This window comes from Typopeltis vanoorti, chromosome 26 (genome assembly GCF_054136105.1).
Source record: "Typopeltis vanoorti isolate ZY-2024b chromosome 26, IOZ_Tvanoo_1.0, whole genome shotgun sequence".
Lineage (NCBI taxonomy): Eukaryota > Metazoa > Arthropoda > Arachnida > Uropygi > Thelyphonidae > Typopeltis > Typopeltis vanoorti.
The window spans coordinates 20,602,892-20,627,692 of NC_143574.1; the positions used below are offsets into that span (position 1 = coordinate 20,602,892).

General features: G+C 34.7%; 1 protein-coding gene across 4 annotated transcripts in view; it reads right to left on the minus strand.

Annotated features, from left to right (window-relative positions):
- The window catches only part of Aldh-III (Aldehyde dehydrogenase type III), a 199,302-nt gene that overhangs the window by 63,614 nt on the left and 110,887 nt on the right, over positions 1-24,801 (minus strand). For all 4 annotated transcript variants that reach the window (XM_090415160.1, XM_090415161.1, XM_090415163.1 and 1 more), the window contains exons 4-5: positions 19,782-19,877; positions 7,036-7,257 (exon numbers count right to left, since the gene is read on the minus strand). In XM_090415160.1, the coding sequence (XP_090271286.1) occupies positions 7,036-7,257; positions 19,782-19,877 (318 nt within the window). The remainder of the gene's footprint in view (positions 1-7,035; positions 7,258-19,781; positions 19,878-24,801) is intronic.

The following is a 24,801-nucleotide window of genomic DNA, read 5'->3' on the forward strand; positions in this document are numbered from 1 at the left end:
AAGACATTAAAACCATAAAAATTTCTGACCATTTAATTTATAACGAATAAGTTTATATATATATATGTGTATATATATATATATATATATATATATATATATATATATATATATACGGTCCACGCGGTTAGCCTAGTGGCTATGCGCTTCGCAACCATATGCCTGGGGAAGGAGTGTCCTAGGTTCAATTCCCGTCGGTGACCTGAGGAGCTGACGGATCTTCCTCAGCCATAGCCAAGTTAGCCAGTCTTGGGCGTGGACAGCAGGTTTTTTTCCCCAGTTTATTCTGGGGTTTTTCATCCCGCAAAGCAGGCAAACTGGCCTTGAGAACTCAACACTACAGGCCATAGGATACACCGGGGCATAAGGCTGACCACCTTATCCTGTAAACGGAGTGAGGTCCGATGATCAATGGACCCTCGACACCACAAGGTAAAAGAGGGTATAAGGAAGATGAGATGAGATATATATATATATGAGCATACTAAGGATTTTGTACTACATATTGTCATTAATTTTATATAATTTTTTGCACTTTTTAGAAATTTTTTAATGCGATCCAGATTTTATTTTTACATAACCTTCTCACTGTCCTGTTCCTTCAGCATGCTAAGTAACATAAGATGTAAAGGCAGTTGTAGGATGAAAAAGGCATTGCAGTTTATGTACACTAACCAGAAGTATTCAAAATAAGATTGAGGAGTTTTTGGTATTGGTTAGCACAATTTGACCAAAAAAGTTAGGCATTAGTGAGACATGGTTGACTGAGGATGATATTCTCAGTCAACCTGAAGACATATCCTTTGCATTCTATCATTCATCAAATTCCTGACATGAACCCTTAAGGGGTGTACAGGATATTATGATAGTACTCAGGGCTGGATTAACCATTAAGCAAAATAAGCACATGCTTAGGGCATCATGGAAAGGGGGCACCACAGAATTTCTGCTTTAGTGAGATGACGAATTTAATTTAAATTAACTTTTAATTAGTTTTTCATTGTTTTTATCTTTTCTTACTGTTACCTACTTTGTTTCAATTAATAACTATGTGTAGAAGGCCTAATAAAACTCTAACTATGTGCATGACGGTTCGTTTACACTGTATTATCGCTCATGACGCTTTCTGGCACTACCATTGCATCAAATGTGGTAATTTTTTATAATTAACGTAATCATTTTATTTTTTATTTTGCTGTCTGTTTTAGGTCTTGTTTTAATAAATCATGTCTTATAAAAGACTCCAGAAGCAAATATAAAACAAATCACGTGGTTGTCTCAGAAACGCCCCTCCAGTAAAAGGCCTGGTTGTCGCAGAAGTGTGACTCCGGTAAAATAAGAGTTAATTAAAGCACAAAAGCACAAGATTCAGCTGTAAGCTGAAAATTAAATTGTTCGTATGATTTTGCCTGTGATATGTTTAACTGTGTTGATTGCCACCTAATATTCAACAAAATAATCTTTTTATTTCTGTATTTAACAGATCCCAAGAACCAAGATGAAACGTGTTCAGTTAAGTGGTGCACAAAAGCAAAAACTATCAAAAAAGAAACAAGAGGAGACTTTGGAATTAGATTCCAAGACTGCAAAGCCGACTGATTTCTTCACACAAGTTCCACAACATTATATACCAATTCCTGATCAGAGCCAATCTCCGTCATCAGAAGTGGACACAAATACCACTTTGATCACTTCAAAATCAAAATATGATGATGTTGGAATCATCAAGGTGTCACAAGCAGGTTCATCTAGCACATGTCTCACTACTGACCTCACTGTCTGTAAATTCTCTTGATATCTCTACTGCAAATGTTGATGCAAGTTGCTTTATAAAACATTCTGAGGTTGAAATAATTGCTGAAAATGAAAGTTTAGTGGGCCATGGTAAAGTTTGTCAGCTAAACTTTTCAAAATGTAGGGGTTAATCTTATGACAACGCTGCTAACATGTCTGGGAATTATAAGGGGATGCAGCAAAAAATTTTAGAAACAAACAAGTTTGCTATATATGTGCCCTGTGCAGCTCATTCACTAAATTCAGTAGGCCGAAATGCTGTTGACTGCTGTCAAGAGGCAGTTAATTTCTTTTCTACTGTTGTTTCTTCTCTGCGGTTACTCTATACCTTTTTTTCAGCCTCAACTAGCCAGTGGACAATTCTTAAAGGTTGTATTGGAAATGAAAATATCTTAAAATCCCTCTCTGATACCAGATGGGAGGCACATGCTATGGCAACAGCAGCAATTTTGAAATCTTTCCTTCAAATTTTAGAAGCGTTAGACTGTATAGCCGAAGACCAGTCACAAAAGGGAGACACTAGAAGAGAAGTAGATAATATTGCAAATAAGATGCAAGAGCTAGAATTTGTTTTTATGTTGAATTTTTGGGATGAGATTTTCATAGAGTAAGCCAAGTTCTACAGAATGAGGATGTCAACTTAAAAACATGTGCAGATCCGTATGGATCATTAGCTGACTAATTGTGCACTTCACGAAACGAATTTGAAAGATATGAAGCAGCTACAAAGAAAGTGCTACCAGATGTTGATTACAAGGCAGCTCAAATGCGCAAATGTATCAGAAAGAAGGTACCCAATGATGGAGATGCTCCAGAAGTATATCTGAATGCCAGAGATAAATTTCGTATCACCAACTTTTACACAATTGTTGACAAACTTGAAACTGAGATGAGAAGAGGAGGAGAGATATACAAAGAAATATCAGAGAGATTTTCTTTTCTAAGTTATGTGCCACATAATGCTACTTCAGTGACTTCATCATCTACTGAAATTGAAAGGTATTCTCAGTGTTGTCAAAAGCTGATTGATGCTTACCCAGAGGACTTGAACACTAATTTCTCAGCTGAGCTTCAGTTTCACTCATATGTGCGCCATAAGTTCTGTGCAACAAAAAACGTAAAAACAAGATTCAGTCATGCTGAACTTTATAAAATAATTGTAGAAGACAATATTGAGTGTGCCTTTCCAAATGTAGACATTGCCCTTCATATATTGTTAACATTAATGGTCACAAATTGCTCAGCTGAACTTTCATTTTCTCAGTTGAAGTATATTAAAAATCCCATCAGAACAACTATGCAACAAGGCAGGTTAAATGCCTTATCTCTACTAAGTATAGAAGCAGATGTGTTACGTAAGATATTTTGAGGATCTGATCAAAGACTCTGCAATTAAAAAAAGTAGGAGAAAACTTTTCAAATCTAAATAAAGTTGAAGTATACAAAAATAAACATTATTTTCCATCTTACTATAAGTTTTGTTTCAATTTGAAAAATAAAAATTTATTTTATGGTTTATTATTATTGTTTATATTTTAAATTACATATATATGGGGCACCAAAATCTTTTAAGTGCCTAGGGCCTCTATGGGTCTTAATCCAGCCCTGATGGTACTACATGAACTTACATCATTACTAAGTTCCTACCAACAATTTTCCTCTAAATTAATCTGTTATCTGTCAAGAGTCTAACATTATCAGATCTTATATTTCTGTCTTCTAAGGCAATTTTTACTGTATGAATCCACCTATATCTTGGTCTCCCTCTGGGTCTTTACCCTACCAACCTGGCAAGAACACTTGTTTTGCCAATCTTTCCCTCTCCCATTCTGTTTAAATGACCATACCACCTTTTATACCTCCACACAAGAGCATTTCTGGTCAAATATCATCTTCATTTAGCAATTTTTCAAAGTAATTACTCCATACATCAAGGATATCTTTTGCTCCAGTTTTCATGTCATCTTTATCATATCTCTATTCGTTTTACAGCACTCTTTCCTCCATTTCAGACTCCAGCATATCTTGTCACCTTCTTGATATTTATTTTCTACGTCCTTACTAAAATCTTCTCATGACTTTTTTTTTAGCTAGTTTTCACAAAATGTTTAACTTTCTTACCTTTGTCTCTGTATTCTCTAAGAGCACAAGCTGACTTATTCACCAGGAACTTTCGATATGCTTTCTTCTTTTCCTTCACTGCCTCTTTAACTTCCTGTGTCAACCATGGAGTTCTGATATTTCTATCCTTGCAAACAACCTCACCACATGACTCTATGGCTGAATCAATCACTGTTTTCTTCAGGGCTTGCCACTGAATCTCCAATGTTTGGTTCTTGATCTCAAACTCTTTCATTTTTTCTTGAATAATGTTTGTGTATTTTAGTCTACAGTTCACATCTGAGATCTGCTCAACTTTTCTTCGCTTTAAAATTTTTTTTTACAATTTTTCTTTTCAATATGAAATTCAACAAAAGAGATTTTCCTTGCATTCTACTCCTATGACAATATCATCCTCAGTCAACCATGTCTCACTAATATCTCTAATGCTTAGCCAAGTTGTGCTAACCAATACCAAAAAACTCCTCAATCTTATTTTGAATACTTCTGGTATTAGTGTACATAAACTGCAATACCTCCTTCATCTCATAACTTCCTGTACATCTTGTGTTACTTAGCATGCTAAAGTTAAGAATCTGGAGTACATCTTCTTCAGACTTCTGGCATTCACTATGAAACACTTTCTTTTGACAAACAATCTCCAGTTTCATTCTCCTTCCATAAATCTCTTGTTCCATGAAGGCCATATATTTTGCACATGTTGCAGCAAATGTAATCACACATGCCGTGTTTGGTGCATCGGCACCATGATGCACAATACAGTGTATACAAAAAATAAATAAAAAATATTAAACCTTTAAAAATCAGAAAATTAAGCATACTACCCTTATAGATAATCAAACAAGATATAATGATGTAAAAAGAATGACTAAATTTTTATAAATGAATTCTAAATTCGGTATTGGAATTCACTACTTACACTAACTTCAGCCCTTTGGCAGTTAATTATAATGATAGTCCTTGTACCCAGAAAATTTGTTTATGCAGTTCAGTTCTCCATAGATGATCCTGATCTATAGATGCAATTATGTAATTTTGTCCTGTTTACCATCTCTTACATCAAACAGTTTTATAACCATTGCCTATATTCACAGTACCACTACTACCACCACTAAAGACTTCTAAATCTTGTTTAATTTGTAATCATCCAACTACATCTACAAATGCTAACCCTTCATTTCTATTCCTTATGTCTGGAAACTCTAAAAGATGAACTAATTCAAATGGGATGCTGAAATTAATTCCAATTCCACAACAAATCCTCACTGAACTTTCACAGTTTTCACTTTTATTTCTTGATAAAACTAGCCCCACATATCACTGCCAGACAGAAGATTTCTGGTTGGCTTTTTTTGTTCACAGTTTTCCAGAAAGAGAGGATAATGAACTCCCCATAACCAGGCCAAAAAAAAAGTAATTTGTAAAAATGTTTGTTCTATTTGAAGAAACTGAATAGAGGTAATGCTTGAGAGGCTTTGTAACATTTAGTAAAAAAAAAGTATTGGACCAGTTGATAATGGTCCAATACTTCATTTATGGGTACGTTATATGTAAAGAGAGACTGCATCTAAGCTTGAAAAAAAAAAAAATCAAATGGAAATTGATAGTTGTTAGACAAAGTGAGCTGAATTCCTGATGAAGGAATATTAAAACAAGATCACTGCTCTGCTTAGACAAAGTTCCACATCTGGACTCAAGAGCAGGGTTTCTAATGAGTATACAACTCTTTAGCCTCCCCCATATATTAATATACAATAAGTCCATCATTTGTGGGTTGGATTCATGTTTATCTTAAAAAAATAATAAAATTATAGCATTTAATAAAATTAACACAGAAAACCAAAAACTTGGTTAGTGTTATATTGATATTTTCATTGTTTGGTCAAGAACAGATGATTTAAAGATTATCTGAACAGCTTGCACCCAAACATAAAATTCACTCTTGAACTGGAAGATCACAGAAAATTACCATTCCTTGACATCCTTCGCAAGGTATCTGAGAAAGAAAAAAGATTAATCTTTTCAGTATACAGAAAACCAGCTGCATTTGGATGATTCTTATATGCTGCCTCACACCACCATCTATTACAAAAGATAGGCATGATAAAAACATTATGTGATTGAGCTTACATTTCCAATACATCTGGAAAAAAAAGAAAAAATGAGCAACTGCATAACCTGAGGCATGCTCTTTCCCTCAATGGGTACGAGCTGAAGACGATGAACAAAATTCTTGATGCATCTCTGACAGCTCCTTCAAATAAAGAGATTTCAAAAATGCAGTGACCTTACATCATGAATGTTACAAACAAAGTTGTAATGTTGCTTCATGATTACAATGTTAAAGAGGCTCTTTTGCCAATGTTTAAGATTTTGAGGTTCTTACAGCCACCAAGCACTTCTCATCCTCCTCCAAAAAAGCAGGTGTATACAAAATTCACTGCTCTTGTGGCATTTACTATGTAGGCCAGATGAGAAAGCCTAGAGAGATAGGCATGTCTAACCACATAAGACATTGAGAAAAAAAAATATCAGGAATGGACTTCCACACAACAAATACAGGCCACCAAGTAGTTTGGCAAGAAACAGAAATGCCATATATTGATCATAACTGTTTTAGAAGAAAATTTAAAGAAGACTCAGAAATGTTCCATATCCCCACTTTAATCCTACACCAAGTTTGGTTTGCATTAATCAAAAATCCATCAACTGGGAAATGATATGCATTATGACAAAGAATGTGACTGCAACAATTAGCATTGTTCCAATGCTTGCATATTAGTTTATACAACTTTTTTTTTTTTTCATATGTACTAGCTGAAGTTCTAATAACATCTGCTGTGTGTAATTTATTTCTTTTCCCTAGTCTTATAAAAAGTCTTGTAATCCTAGTGATGCAAGTCTAATGACTTACTAAACTTGTCAGGTTATTTGTTTGTTTTAATAAACTTGTTTTATGTTTAGAAACATGTGGTTTCAATACTGGAAATTAAATGAAGATCGAGTCTCATCACTTGTAATAAAGAAAAAAAAGATTAAAATAAAATACAGGATGAATTTTTATAACTTCACATAAAAAAATAAAATGAAATAAAAAATATATATGCCATTAATGCTTACTGTATCTAGGTATTTTGGAATGAGTTCATTCAGAACTTCAGCAGTCTTTGGAGATAGTTCAGATGGTTTCAAAATAACACAATTCCCTGCTGCAATGGCACCAACCATAGGCGAAACACTAAGTTGAAAAGGATAATTCCAAGCTCCCATGACAAGAACTACACCATATGGATCATTCTGAATGAAAACATCATCTAGCAACAGAACCAAGCTTTTCTCAGTCTGCAATAAAAACAAGAAATGTGATTTTTATTATTACTAGAAATTTTTAATAGACATTAGAAGCAAGAAAATATAGATATTATAGATATTATTTCTGGAAAATTTTCCATGTTACTACTCTAAATAAATATTAATTTTTATGGTGATTTTGTCTATTTTTGTTTAGGAGTACCCCTTTTATGATATCATTGGCTTTTTACCCATGGGAAAAGTCTTTTCCACGAGCTCCGAAGATGACACGCAGTTGAAATGGCTCACATCTAAAGCTGGATAGCTTTAGGCCATATGCAGGTAGTTAAAAGATAAGCAATTACATTTTTAATGCTCGCATGTTTTTTTTTTTTTTTTTTTTTTTTTTTTTAAATACCCTCCCCAACACATACACTTAAATCTGATGTAAGACTAACCTCAAATACATTTGAGAGTAAGATCTGTGATCAGTTCGCAATCCTATATGGATTTTCTGCTAGTGCAAAGATGATGATAAATAACAAAAGATTATAACAACAGAGAGATATGTCTTTTTTATATTATTTAAAGTATAAAAATAACAAAACACAGATATAAATTCAATGCAGACCTAAATACACATTGAATTTCTGACTCAATCTTTATGCATATTTTAAGTTGTTAAGTGCTGTTATTTTTAACCCAATCTATCATTTTCTCAAGAAAATATAGCACATACAACAAAATTTAAGTATACCAAGACACATAATACAAAATACCAAACCAGCTCTTAGTCAATATATACAGAAAATAAAATAGCAGTCAAATTAGAACAAATATCAGAATGGAAAGATAGATAGAGGAGTGGTAAGGGCATACCCTATCACTTCTACTTTTTAATATATCATCATCATCAAATTCCTGATGTGTACTCTCAGGGGTGTACAAGTACTTTTTAATAAATAAGTAAAATTATAAACTGTAAAGAGCATAATCAATTTGGTATACAAATAAACCAGTAAATACCACAGATACTATTATTTGCAAAAATATCAAATTGTATTAGCTACATCACAAGATGATTTACAAAGATCAGTGAATTCATTAAATGAAATTTCAGAACAATATAATATGAGAATATCAAAAGTAAAGACAAACTTTACTTTTGATACTTCGGTACAACTTTCAAACGAGAAAACTTAATAAGTAAAACAGTGAAAGATAATAAACAATTACAACAAGTAAATTTCTTAATTTCTTGCCAGGTGTTAACAAAGAAAGTTTGCACATGAAGTATCTTCACGACTAGACTACTTGTATATGGAGACTAATGACTTCACATTATGTGCTTTGCATTATGAAATACATCATCGTCATCAAATTCCTGAGAAGTACCCTCAAGGAGTATACAGGATATGATACCAACATGAAAAACTTACTAACTTACTTACTAACTTATTAAAAAATCATTACTAACTTCCTATCTACAATTTTCCTCCAAAGTAATCTGTTACCTGTCAAGACTCCAACATTAGGATCTTATATTTCTATCTTCTAAGGTACTTTTTACTGTATCAATCCACCCATATCTTGGTCTTCCTCTGAGTCTTTTCCTAACAACCTGGCAGAGAACACTTGTTTTGCTAATCTTTCCTTTCCCATTCTGTTTAAATGACCATACACCTGAGATTAGCTCTGCTAACACATTCCTGGATGCTAAGTTAAGTTCTTTCCTAATATCCTCATTTTTAACATGATATTGCCACTGAAGGCAATTAATGTGAAGTCATTAGGCTCCATATACAAGTAGACTAGTAGTGAAGATACTTCATACACAAACTATGTTTGCTTACACTTGGATAAAAAAAAAGATTAAATAAGAATATAACTTGGCTATTTTTCTGGCGACCTTAATTAAAATTAAGGGGATAAAAATCCCTTGTTGTTTTACAGCCAGTAAGCGAAACTCTAAGATCTTGAACTACGATCTATGAGTTTCATGCCGAAGAACTATCGACGAATCCAAGCGTAAGTGACCACTCATAATGTAATTCTCATAATGTAAACACAGCTCCTAGGAGATGTAATACTGCCTTACATTATGAGGAGAGGTCACTACCCAGACCAGTTTCAACCTTTTCTTGAGGTCTCATCAGCGAGTAGGTAGACCTGGATATATCAAAGTTCAAGTGAAAAGAACTTACATACCTTTCCTATACGAATGCAATAAAGGTGTACCTAATATATTATAACTAAGATGAAAAGCCAAATGGCTATTTTTCTGGCGACTTTAATTAAATTACCTTAACTTGTTTTACATTGTGAGAAAATATCAAGGGTGGTGAGGGAGCTTGCTCCACCTTTGCTTCGAGTTGCCTTGGTGTTGTACTACCAAGTGGTCATTTACGCTTGGATTTGCCGATAGTTCTTCGGCATGAAACTCATAGATCGTAGTTCTCGATCTTAGAGTTTTGCTTACTGGCTATAAAACAACAAGGGATTTTTATCCCCTGAATTTTAATTAAGGTTGCCAGAAAAATAGCAGTTTGGCTTTTCATCTTAGTTATAATATATAGGCACAAATTTATGGCATTCGTATAGTGAAGGTATGCAAGTTCTTTTCACTTAAACTTTGATATCATTCAGGTCTACCTACTCACTGATGAGACCTCAAAAAAGGTTGAAACCGGTGTGGGTAGTGACCTCTCCTCATAATGTAAGGCAGTATTACATCTCCTAGGAGCTGTGCTTTACATTACAAGAATATAACTTCTTGCGAAGTTTAATTTAACTAAACCAAGTGAAAAAAAAAACTTTCATTAACATATACAATATGCTAATATCATAGCTTCAGTTTTAAATCTTCTCATAAGGGGGTGCCATCATTACATCATCTGCATCCATTTGTAAAAGCCTTGTTTTTTTGCCATAGCAAACCTTCCAATAAAGACTTGCAGTGAAACAATTCATGTTGTATCACAAATAAGTGATACGTCACCTTCAGGTAGAAAATATCGATGAAGAAGTAAGGCAAGTTGAAAAGAGAAAATCTTTAGTATTTTTAGTAAAAATTTCCTATTACACCAGAAAATAAATGTTGCAGTCTGTCTAATGGCACTAAGTTTAAGGAAATTTCATCCACAACTGTTTAAATTTTCAAATAATTATTGGTGCTACTTAAAGAAGAGCACCAGGAATCCATTGGATGCTTTTGATACCCCATACTGCTTAAGTGTCATCTCTATGATAATGCTTAACAAATTTAATTAAATTTGCCAAGAAATTATAATCTTGCTTAATCTTTGATCAAGTGTAAGCAAACTAAGTTTGGGCATGTAATTTCTGCAACTCATGACAAATCCCAACAATATGTATGTGAATCTAGATCCATTTCTTCCTCAAAGTGTTCACATGTATGGACAATTTTATGTGCTGCAGTACTGACAGTTTAGCATGTAGAAAGGTCATTATCATTAATTACATGATGTGAACAAGGGGTGTACAGCCTACTATGACAGCAGTGAATGATTAAGTTTACAACAGCAGTCATTCCCTTTATGGGTTAAATTTCCACCAAAATTGAGATTGTTAAAAGCCCATAACATCAGGGTTGTATTTAAACCAACTACTAGCATCGGACAGGTTCTAAGATCTCCTAAAGACAGTGTTCCATTTTATAAATATCCAGGTCTGTATAATATTCCATGCACATGCAGTCTTTCCTACATTGGACAAACTTCGAGAAGCCTGGAAATATGACAGAAAGAACATGTTGGCGATGTAAATCACAACAGAACGATCACCTCCAGGTTAGCACATCACTTTTCAACTTCGAACCACACTATAGACTGGGATAACAGCTCTATGCCCTACGCAGTTGATGATTACAGACATCGATTATTCAAAGAAGCAGCAGTAGTGCTACATACAGGCAGCAACCTAAACAGAAATCAAGGGATCATACTGAACGATACTTGGAGAAATCTAATTAATTCTTCCAGTTCAACAGAACTACAGTACGCGAATAATCATATTAAGCGTTTGCATGTAACACGTGTTCGCGATACTTAGTAGAAAGTCACAATTCATGCAGACATGTCACGCAAACGTGTTATCTTAGCTACCTAACAGGTACTAACGTTTTTTGTATTCTTAAACCTTTTTTGCATTTACCATTTTTTTCTACTATGCAAGCCTTGAAAAAGCTAGTCAGTTACTAGCGAAACTAGTAGGCAATATTGTATGAATATACGTACAAATTAAATATCTATGCTCAGTTTATCAATAAGTCTTATATTTTTTAACATTTTATGACCAAAAATATGTACGAGGGCTGTTCAATAAGTAATAAGACTAATTTTACTGTCGCGAAACCACTCATCACAATATTAATTTCTGTGGAATAAAGAAATGTTGCTGTCTGTATTTAACAAAAGAGGTTGATAGATGGCGTATACGGGATGATGTGCCAGAGTGTCACGTGACTAAACGCAAGCTTGTTTCGGCGTGCCTATGAGCTGCGACCAGTCATCAAAATGGAAGCGTCCTTGGAACAGCGTTATGCGATTAAATTTTGTGTGCTTTTGCAAAAATCAGCATCGGACACTTTTAACATGATACGCGAAGCTTTCCATGATGAAGCAATGTCAAGGGCAAGTATTTTTTGCTGGCATAAAACTTTTAAGGAAGGAAGGCAAAATGTGGAAGATCTTGAACGTGAGGGAAGACCTTCAACGTCCATCACAGAGACAATGATCAACACAGCAGCGATTATCATCAAAGAGGATCGCAGAATTACAGGAAGCCAGTTGCATGTTGTCCTGAATATTTCTGTGGGAAGTGTTCACTCAATCATGGCTGAACATTTGGGACTGAAACGCGTTTGTGCCCGATGGATTCCCAAACTCTTGACACCGGAGCAAATGCAGCATCGAGTGGATGTGTGCACAGAATGGAAAGAAAGACTGGAACAAGAAGGCGACAACTTCTTAAAACGCATCATTACAGCAAATGAAGCTTGGTTGTATCACTATGACCCTAATGAAACAAAAAAGCAGTGAATGGAAGCATCCGTCTTCGCCTACCCCCAAGAAAGCAAAAACTGTAAAATTGGCTGGTAAAATTATGACCATAACGTTTTTTTACTACAAAGGCATTGTTTACCAACATGCTGTAGAACCCGGGAATACTGTAAACGGCTCATACTATGCAGATGTTTTACGGACAATGGTACAGCACGTCAAAAGGAAGCGTCGATTGCTGAAGAATGTCTTATTGCACCACGATAATGCAAGGTCACATACTGCTGGTTGTGTAGTGGACATTTTGCAGAAGAACAACATAGATATCCTACCACTCTACACACAGTCCTGATCTCGCACCGTGCGATTTCTGGCTGTTTCCTCAGCTCAAGAAACCACCAAAAGGCCACCATTTCGAAAGCAACAAAGCATGTGTAAAAGCTGCAGAGGTGGTTTTGAAAGAACTCTCAAAAAAAGGACTTTCACATGTGTTTAAGAAGTGGATGCAACGTTGGGACAAATGCATCGTGTCTCATGGTAGTTACTTTGAAAAAGACCAAGTAAATAATGACGATTAAAGGTAATCTGTTTTCTGTATAAATATAGTTTTATAACTTATTGAACAGCCTACGTATAATTTAAATAGGCTAATGAAACACAAAGTACAGTGCCTAGAAAAGGAAAAATGCAGAAAGGCCAAGCTACTGAACCACTTAACATTCCTAAAAAGGTGTAGGGATTTCTCTATCATCCCTAAATTCCTTATCATCAAAGGACTTAATTGGCACTACTCAGAGAAAGAATCCAACACATCAGGTACGAATTGAATATAAGTAATGTTAATTGCCGCAACTATTTTGATGACATGACAATAGTCTAGATTACACGACCTGGAATAATATAGACCACATGATAGAACAGAGCTACGAAAAAACTTTCCAGTTAAATAAAGTCAAACAAATTAGAAAATTTGAAGAACTTTATAAGGAAAAATACCAGACACACAAAGGCCTCCCAGATAAAGTGATTTTCAACATGTCGAATCACTGCCTTTCCAAACATGAATCAGATATCCTAAAGAAAGGTTTTAACTTTTTCAATCACTCCAAATTACATTCCTAAAATGAACTTTATGTGTGGAATTGAAAAAAAAGTCTCTACCTGCTACCACAAGCTGTAGCCAACGATATTAGATTCCAAAGCACAATTATCTTAGCAACAGCAAAACAACTAAAACTTAATACCACTCCATATGATAGGAAAATTATTTGGAACTTGAGGAAGAACAAAGAAATAATAATAACTAAAGCAGACAAGGGGAATGCCACCATTATCCTTAACTCAAAAGACTACATGAAGAAGTTAAACGACTTACTATCTGATAGTACCACGTACAAAATCCTCACCAGAGATCCCACAATGAAGAACCACAATGAGACAAACTTCCTGATCCGTAACATGAATACTTGGCCTGAAGAACTAAAAAGAAAACTTAAATCCTCACATGCCATCACTCCTAGCTGTATGGGGCGCCTAAAGTGCATAAGGAAGAGGTGTCACTTCATCCGATTGTAGATGGCAGGTCCTCCCCCAACTTACCTATTGGCTAAGCACCTAGCTTACTTACTTAAGGGAAAAATCAGACAAACAGAATCCTACATTTGTTGACAAATACAAAAACATGAAGATAATACAAACAGACATAATGGCTAGTCTAGACGTAGTATCCTTATTCACGAATGTACCAGTAGAATAAGTCATGAACATTATCAAAGATCTCTTTCCTGCTGATATTACAAAGATGTTCAAGCACTGGCTGCAATCAAATTTCTTCAAAGTTAACAACAAGATATGCCAACAATTAGAAGGCCTAGCCATGGCCAGCACTCTGTCACCACCATGTGCAGACCTTTTCAAGGAGAAATTTGAAAATGAAATCTTCACCAACATTACTCCTAAACCATCAATATGGTGGAGATATGTGGATGATATCTTCGTCATATGGCAGGACAACATGGAAAACCTACATATGTTTGTCAATAGAATCAATTCACTCCACAATAAAATCAAATTTACTCTAGAAGTAGAAAACAACGAACAACTACACTTCTTGGACATACTAGTTAAAAGACAACATAACAATTTCAAATTGTCCATTTACAAAAAACCTACAGACACTGGACGATATCTACATTACTCTTCAAACCATCATAGGTCATATAAACAGAGCATCATCCACATATTGAGAAATTGAGTCAGAAACTTTATCTCTGACGATGAAGTTCTGATAGAACCATCCCAAATCGCTATAACACTATCGCAAAATGGTTATACTCGAAACATCATCAACAAATTTCTATACAGAGATAACCAACAAGAAAGAACAGTCTCCCAGCATATTTCAACAGCAGTCATCCCCTTTATGGGTTAAATTTCCACCAAAATTGCAAGATTGTTAAAAGCCCATAACATCAGGGTTATATTTAAACCAACTACTAGCATCAGACAGGTTCTAAGATTTCACATGTATGGACAATTTTATGTGCTGCAGTACTGACAGTTTAGCATGTAGAAAAGTCATTATCATTAATTACATGATGTGAACAAGGGGTGAACAGCCTACTATGACAGCAGTGAATGATTAAGTTTACAACAGCAGTCATTCCCTTTATGGGTTAAATTTCCACCAAAATTGAGATTGTTAAAAGCCCATAACATCAGGGTTGTATTTAAACCAACTACTAGCATCAGACAGGTTCTAAGATCTCCAAAGGACAGTGTTCCATTTTATAAATATCCAGGTCTGTATAATATTCCATGCACGTGCGGTCTTTCCTACATTGGACAAACTTCGAGAAGCCTGAAAATAAGACAGAAAGAACATATTGGTGATGTAAATCACAACAGAATGATCACCTCCGGTTTAGCACATCACTTTTCAACTTCGAACCACACTATAGACTGGGATAACAGCTCTATGCCCTACACAGTTGATGATTACAGACATCAATTATTCAAAGAAGCAGCAGTAGTGCTATGAAACTGAACAATACTTGGAAAAATCTAATTAATTCTCTCAGTTCAATAGAACTACAGTACACGAATAATCATATTATGCGTTTGCATGTTCATGTTACTTAGTAGAAAGTCACAATTCATACAGACATGTCATGCGAACATGTTACTTTAGCTACCTAACAGGTACTAACGTTTTTTGTATTCTTAAAACTTTTTTGCATTTACCATTTTTTTTGTACTGAGCTAAGTTTACATTAATAATAATCTCCTGTCAACAAATTTTCTCCAAATTAGTCTTACTTCTCTGCACTCCAATATTGTTATTATATTCTTCTGATTGAACCAATTCACCTAGATATTGGTCTTCCTCTGGTCTTTTTCCTGCCATCTTGGCATCAAATACCTATTTTGCTATCCTTTCCTATCTCATTCTGTTTAAGTAACCATAGATCAGCTTTGTTCACATATTTATGAATGCATGATGTTAATTCCTTGCTAATGGCTACATTTTTAATATGATTCTGCACTGATGTCATCTGTTAAGGTCCCTGATTTTTCTCAGAACTCTCATATCTGGTCTCTAATCCTTGAATAAGTGCTTTACTTCTAACTCAACTATCAACAATTATTAACTTAAAACTGGTTTGAAAACTTAGTCTTTTTTGGCTACTTTCTCTCTATTTCCATATAAAATTATTCAATTGGCTCCCCACCATATAAGCTTTGCTTATTGTTGTCTACATGTAAACTCAGTTTTGCACGGGAGATGTATTCCAAGACACGTAAAACAAATTTCCATAAATGAGAGATACTGTTTCTTTGACATCTTCTGGCTGTTTTATCTATTTTTTTTAAGGACTGAAAGCATTATTTGTCATCATGTGTGTGTTTGTGTTTTGGGTATCTATTTTGATTTAAATCTTTGATGTACATAATTAACAATGTTTCCAACTTTCAACTCAGATAGTTTAACTCTGAGAATGGGCAATTTTCTTTGACAAAAAGGAAGTAACATATCATCTACTTATTTAATTTTATCCTTATTTTTAAAGATTGTTCTTATGGTTGACTCGATTAATTTAACTTCATGTGAAAAGTCAATAATCTTAAAACAAGACTTGAGTTTTTGTATGATTTTTTTAACTCTGAATCTAAACTTTTAACAGCAATGCCTCTTTGTATGTGTGCTAGAGTATCCTTATTGTGATGAGGATATTCACTGATATCATCATCAAATTCCTGACATGTACCTTCACAGGGTGTACAGGATATTATGATAGCACTACATGAAAAACTTACATCATTACTAACTTCAAATCAACAATTTTCCTCCAAATCAATCTGTTACCTGTCAAGACTCAAACATTATCAGATCTCATATTTCTGTTTTCTAAAGCACTTTTTAATGTATCAATCCACCTATATCTTGGTCCTCCTCTGGGTCTTTTTCCAGCCAAACCTGGTAAAGAACACTTGTTTTGTTAATCTTTCCTCTCCCATTCTGTTTAAGTGACCATACCACCTGAGATTAGCTCTGCTAACGCATTCCTGGATGCTAACAATGTCAAGTTTTTTTCCTAATATCCTCGTTTTTAATATGATATTGCCATTGATGCCATCTGTTCACACCCCTAATCTTTCTCAGGATCTCTTATCTGTGGTTTCTAGTCTTTCGTCAATTTTTTTTTTTAACCCAGTTCTCAGATCCATAAGTTAAAATGGCTTGAACACTGTCTTGTATACAGCTAATTTAGTGTTTGACTAATTTCTCTCTTATTCCATATAAAATGTATTTCGTTTACTTCCTTACCATACTACTGGCTTTGTTGATTCTGTTGTCTATTTCCATATTTAACTTATCATCTTCACTAAAAATTGTGCCTAAATAGCTGAAATGTTTTACTTGTTCTATAGGTTCTCCATTCACAATGCAGCTTAAGGGTCAGAGCTGTATAACTGAGAGGAGACCTCCACATAGCCTTTAAAAGAATGCAGAGAATAGACCAGGGTTCTGACCTAATGTCCAATCCTCACTTTCTCATGGTGCACCCTGTTAGGTATCTACCTGGATACTGAACGAGTGAAAATGGGCTGGCAATTTGGGATTTAGCCAACCAAACTGTATTCTTATTGGCTTAAACCACAATGTTTGCTGGTATTACTGAAATGTTTAATAAGGGTGCAAAATAAATCTGCAATTAATTATGCATGTGTGGAAATAACAGCATTTGAAGCATATCAAATAGATGTTTGCATACCTCAGTTCTTAATATCTTCAAATCAACAACAAATTTTGACCTCATCGATATGAGGTGATGTGTACGAGGCACATGCAAGCAGGTGCATAGCAATATATAGACAGTGGTATAACATATATGTATACAGTGTCAGAAAAAAAATGTGTAAAAGCAAATCAGCATAAAATAGGAATTACTTGTATTTCCAAATTAAATTTGGTATTTTCACTAAAAACTGTGCCTAAATAGCCCAAAGATTTTACTTGTTCTGTATATACTCCATTAAGAATAGGTGAAGTTTTCTTAATTCATGCCAAATTTGTTAGAGCTGTTATTCAATTTAGTTAAAGAATCTTGGAGACTTGCACTGGATGTGTATATGAGTACACCATATCTACATAAAGCAAACAGCAAAATTTGATATCTCCAGCACTTCCTTCCAATCTAACTGCTGACTTACAACTTAAGTACTATATATCGCTCTATATAAATGTTCCATTTGCTCTATATAATTGTAGTGTTTTGAAAAGAGCAGTTTCATATGCCATTTCCAGATCTACAAACTTAAGTACAGAACCTTGTCACTTTCCTATGATTTCTCAACTACACTGTTGTCCAAAAGCTAAGGACGAACTACATTTTTACCTGTATATGAAAATTTTTTTCATGACTACAGGTGAAATGTGGACACACATTTATTGCCAGCATACTAATAAATTATGTTACACATTGTGCATAAATTAAATTCCAATATTTTTTGGCCAAAGTTACAAATTTCCTTAAGACATAGTTAAGGAATTAATGTACCGCCTACAGAAATCTATGCAGAGAGACATTTCAGTATGGAATATATCCATCCTGAACTGTGATACAGCTCTTAAAATGTCGTATCATGCTTAGCACCAAGTCATTCAAGAATTCTTGAGTGGGTCAGTTCCACACTGGCCCACTCCTTCAGAGCAAGAATAAGGTTTTGTTTGTTTTCTGGAGAGGAATTTTGAGCAGCAATATGTCCCCCTTTTGCACCCCAAATGTGTTCTATGGGACTGAGATCTGGGGAGCATGCTGGCTACTTGTTTTGATTAACATCCTCAGTCTCCAGAAGTATCTTCACTGCTCATGTACAATGTGGTGTGGCACTGTCATCCATAAAAATTAATTCTTTGCCTATGGCACCACGGTTAAAGTGAGGTTATTGCTTTAACCTATGTTAAAGCAACAACCTCACTAGGATGATATACCCTTGTGAAGTGGTCACTCAGTAACTCAACTATTTTATCTGCTTCTGTCTCCTAGTGACAATCATCATTCATTAAGGTTAATCTTCCATAGTCATTCTTCCTCTTACTTGCCACATAACAAAAGAACTCTTTGGGATTTCCTTTGGTCTGCTTGGCAGGATTCTTCTTAAAATCTGATTTTGCCTTCTTGTCATGCTGGTCACCTTTCTTGCCTTTTGGGAATGTTTTAAAGCTGCATCTGATTCCAAAAACAATCTTCCTACTTTATACAATCTTCTGACTTGTAATGATTTCTGTGCAGCATTTTACACAGGATCAAATTGAAGAAAATAAAAGTGCTACACAGAAGTCATTATAAATCAGCAGCAGGTTTAAAACATTCCTCAAACTTCAAATAGTATGATTATATCAATTTATCAAAAATCTGGAAGACATTAATTTGATCATTTTAAGATCAAATTAATACTTGTGTTTTTCTCTTTTTATCGAACAATAGATGGTGCCAATTAGGACTTTAGTTCCTTGTGTTGTCCGTTACAATTTTTTAAAGTGGTCCCACTAGTAACTAGACTGTTGCTGTTTGTATACTGTAACAAACTGTTTTTGTGCTCTGAAGATGTTGGATATAATATCAGCGAAATAAGTTAAATAAATATTAATTATTTTATTATTCTTGTGTTGTGAATTAATACTGTTAAATAAATTATCATAAATTTAGGAATGAAAAACAATTACTCAAACACTTTCTTTTAAGGTTACACTGTGATCAGCACTCATATTTATGAATTATGAATTATTATAATTAATCAGTAAAACAATCTTTTCAATACGTGTGTTTTGTGTCCCTAAATTCATACATGTATCCTTCTGATGATGACCTCAATACAGGGGTTGAAACATCAAATTATTATTTTATTATTAATCAGTAAAACAATCTTTTCAACACATGTGTTTTGTGTCCCTAAATTCATAAATATGAATTTAGGGACACAAAACATATATATCTACTCAAACAGTAGATATATATGTTAAAAATTACAAATGTGAAATTAACTTACAGCTTCTGACTTTGCCCATTTGCGAATATTATATAGCATGCAGCGTATGTCATTTCTAATAAATTCCACTTCCAGAAGTAAACTTTCTTGCCTGGGCTATTTAATAAAACACACAATAAAATGTTTACTATCCATGCACTTAGAGAAGTCCATTGAATAACTCTCATATTAAGAATTATAACTGGAAATTATATTTCTTTTAACACAGTAAGTATAATTTGTAATTAAATATCCAAAAATTACTAAAACATTTTTAAATGAGACATAAGTGACTATAAAATGGAGAAGCATTTTAACTATCTTTATTTGCATATAAAATACTAATTACAGTGTCTCTCCTCAATGAAAACATTTCGTATTCAAACTTTCTCAGTTAAGATGGAAGTGGGCATGACAGGATATTTAGTGGAGTGTAGCTATAAACCAGGTAGCATAGAGAATGAAGAGCAAGAGATATTCAAGCAGTTGAGCTTGACTAATGCAGAAAAAATCCTCGATTCTGAAGAATATCATAATAAGATGCTTCTACTACTTGAAAGTGACACATATTCCATATTACAGGATGATCCAACTCAGGAACTACAAAAATGTACTAACAATTTACTACAAAATACTAGTAAACTTCCTCGTGATGTACGTTTCTCTCTACACTTCTTTCATCCACTTATACCACGCATCTATGAATTTCCAAAAATACATAAGGAAAACACTACTCTTTGCCCTATTGTCGAGGGTGTTGACTCGCCAACCTACAACTATCAAAATACCTTGCAAAATAGCTCGTCTTTTTCTAATAAATCTTCATTGTTCATCAACAACACCTTAAATTTTGTATCTAGTATTAAAGATTTATCCATCAATGAGGATGATGTTATAGCCAGTTTAGATATTATTTCATTATTCACAAATGTACCAACTGAAGAAGTATTAATATTATTAAAGGATAAATTATCCAAAAAAATGTTTAGTTTATTAAAGCATTGCGTTCAATCTGGCTACTTCCGATATCAAGATACAATCTATAAACAGAACCAGGGCTTGGCGATGGGAAACCCTTTATCCCCCATTCTGGCAAATATTTTCCTAGAGGACTTTGAAACAAGAGCTATATCTTCCTCTTCATTTAAACTTAAAGTTTGGAAACGTTATGTAGATGACGTTTTTATTATATGGAGTCATGGTGAAAACTCTCTCACGAATTTTCTTCATCGTCTAATAACCAGCATCCAAATATAAAATTCACAGCAGAACTAGAACATAACTCCCTTCCTTTCTTGGATATAAAACTCTCACGCTGTTCTGGAAAATTTAGAATCTCTATGTACAGAAAACCAACGCATACTAATAGATATCTTCACAGTCTTTCTCATTATTTTCCACCACAGAAAATCTGAACTATTTCCACTTTAGGACACAGATCTCGTTCTATTTTAAATGATCCAGATGAGCTTCAAAAAGAAATTAATCACCTCTCACATATTTTTGGGGAAAATGGATATCATAAAAGAACAATTAAGAAATTTCTTATAGATCCTCCTAGGCACAACAATACAGAAACTACCAATTTTAAAGGTAACATCTCAATCCCATACATCAGTTCAGTCTCCCAAAAATTGGCAAAAGTCCTTCAAAAGTACAACATCAGGACGTTATTCACCACTCTTCCAAAAATCAGATATCTTATAAGCCATCCTAAACATCATAATCTAAAATATCTTGGCATATATAAACTATGGTGTGACTGTAATGTTCCTTATTACGGTCAAACTAATAAATCTGTTGAATTTCGCATGGAGGAGCATAAAAGAGACATCTCCTATAAACGATCAAATGCTAGTGCCTTATCCAGCTATGTTCTCTTCTCTAACAATCCTCATGATAATTTTCAAGGTCACTCAGTTTCCTGGGATAGATCTGAAAACATTTTCCGTCGCAAGGATGAATTTGAAAGAAATATAGTGGAATCCAGGGAGATCGTCCTTAATCCTGAACATTTCAACAGTAATTTGAGCTATAACATCCCTGAGAGCCATACTGCTGTTGTTCAATACTGGCGTTCTTGAGAGAACGCCAGTATTGAACAATGGCACATAAATAGAACAACTGGAACTTTAATACAACGTTTTTTATATTTATTTATCTAATACAATTAACCTGTGCTTCTCGGTTTCTTAATATCTTCAGTCTTTTATTATTGTTTCTTCTACCTACAAAGATACCTGATGAAGGCCATAATAAGCCGAAACTAGATGTATCATTAAAGTTTTCTAACTTATTCTCGGTTTGAAAAGCCAAACGGCTATTTTTTTCTGGCAAGGTTGATATAGGTTAAGGGGATAAAAATCCCTTATTGTTTTTCAGCCAGTAAGCGAAACTAAGATCGAAAACTACGATCTGTAACGTTTCATGCCGACGAACTGTCAGCGTATCCAAGCGTAAGTGACCACTTGGTAGTGCCACACCACGGCAACTCGTTGCAAAGGTGGAGCAAGCTCCCTCACTGTTCTTGATATTTTCTCATAATGTAAAACACACAGCTCTTAAGAGATGTAGTACTGTTTTACATTATGAGGAGAGGTCACTATATTAACCTATATCAACCTCGCCAGAAAAAAATAGCCGTTTGGCTTTTCATCTTAGTTATACTATGTTATAATATAATATAATTATTGACACACCTTTTGGGCAATCGTATAGCAAAAGTATGTAAGTTTTCTTCACTTAAACTCTGATATTCTAGGTCTAGCTACTCACTGATGAGACCTCAAAAAAGGTTGAAACCGGTCTGGGTAGTGACCTCTCCTCATAATGTAAAACAGTACTACATCTCTTAAGAGCTGTGTGTTTTACATTATGAGAAAATATCAAGAACAGTGAGGGAGCTTGCTCCACCTTTGCAACGAGTTGCCGTGGTGTGGCACTACCAAGCGGTCACTTACGCTTGGATACGCTGACAGTTCGTCGGCATGAAACGTTACAGATCGTAGTTTTCGATCTTAGTTTCGATCTCTTAAGAGCTGTGTGTTTTACATTATGAGAAAATATCAAGAACAGTGAGGGAGCTTGCTCCACCTTTGCAACGAGTTGCCGTGGTGTGGCACTACCAAGCGGTCACTTACGCTTGGATACGCTGACAGTTCGTCGGCATGAAACGCTACAGATTGTAGTTTTCGATCTTAGTTTCGCTTACTGGCTGAAAAACAATAAGGGATTTTTATCCCCTTAACCTTTATTCTCGGTTTGTTAGTCATTAAATATTTTTTTAAATGTATCACTGTAACCGAGTCAATGCTCATGAATACATATATCTCCAGAAAGGAGATGTTTTATGGACTGTGGAGATTCTGATAATCTTTCTGAATAAAGAAAGGTGACATTTTTCCAGGAATCAGTACCCCAATTTCCAAGAAAAGTGGGGTACTGATTGCAACTTCTGATGTTTGCTGTCTCTTATTCTGATTTTCAGTTGATGTTTCTATGGTTTCATGACATGATTGGGGCTTACTGAGGGACCCTGAACAAGAGGATGAAGTATTCATTCTCAAGAGAAGTGGGATTTAGAATTCCCTACCCACCAAAAGGCACACACATGGACATCTACTCTCCAGCAAGCAATAACTGTGCAATAAATGGAATGCTAGAGGCTACACTGGACACAGGAGGGCTTGGGCTATGGACCATGTAAAAGGATACTGCGGCAGCCTTCACTGTTGCAGGCAAACTCACTAGCTGAATGATCCTGGCCAAGGCATCCAGTTCTGCTTGTCTTGAAGAAGCAGAGGTCAAAGTAATGTGAGATTACCAAGATTCCCCCCCCCCTTTCTGGATGCCTAAGGGTTGCACTGCATGATAAAGACATTAGATCCAAGTAATGGTAGTTTGGAAGACAGAAAAGTAAAAAAAAAAGACAGGAGATGTAGATTGAAGCAAAAGGAAGAAAGCATAGAAAAAGAATTAGGATGAAAAAGACCAGTTATCACTGGGAGTTCTCATCCACCATGAACAGGTACCTCACATGGAGAAGGACAAGGGGCCTTCCCTGATGGTTGATCATGAACAATACAGTGAAGAGTGGTTTCTTCACATGGAGGAGGGCTGAAGCGTGGAATGAATACCTGATAGGGTGAGAGCACAAACAGTGAATTAGTTTAAGGAATAATAAGATAGACTGTGTTGTCTAAGATGAAGATAACCCAAATGTGTCCTGTGACTTCGTGGATATACTGAATAATAATAATACTCTGACAATCTTGCAATATGCATCCCTATCTGAATATGATTATCTGCATCACAATTTTTTGAACCAACCACACACACACACCCGAATTCCAATAATCATAGTAAAACCACTCTAATTCCATTAAATCTGGATACTTAAAAAAAATTAGCAAAAGACACTATAAAGAGAACCCACATGTTTAAACTAAATCCAAAACGGGAAATCCTTCGTTCTTCTAAAGATCTTCTGGCATACAAAAGCATGTTTAGGATATTTGTAATTGCAAATTCTCTTATTTTGGCTATGATGAAAATTTCTTTGCATCTTAGGCAAAGCTGGGGGACGAAGAAATGCATTGCTAATTTAGTCTTATGGATATCAAATGAGTGATCATATTATGGACGACTTTAATTTTCCAAACAATGATAGAGTAGATGAGAAATCTCATAAGAAAGAAGAGGAATTTATTGAATTATTGCAAGACAACTTTCTCAAGCAGCATGTGAAAAAAGAAACTCTAGGTCAAAGAGTTTCTGAACATACTGTGCTTTCTTGAGAAGTATTGAATTGTACTGATGCTCTGATTAGAACAGGTTGCATATTGATCTACAAGGAAAATACTATCTTTGGTCCCATGGTATCAGTTACTGAATGGGAAAAAAATGTCAACAATGCATGGGAATCTTTGAAAAAGTGCTTAAATGAAGCAGTATCTGAATGTAACCCTAATGTTCGAAGAATAAGTTGGGAGTGAAATGGATGTGCAACCTTATTAAGCAAGAGATCCACAAGAAGAAGAAG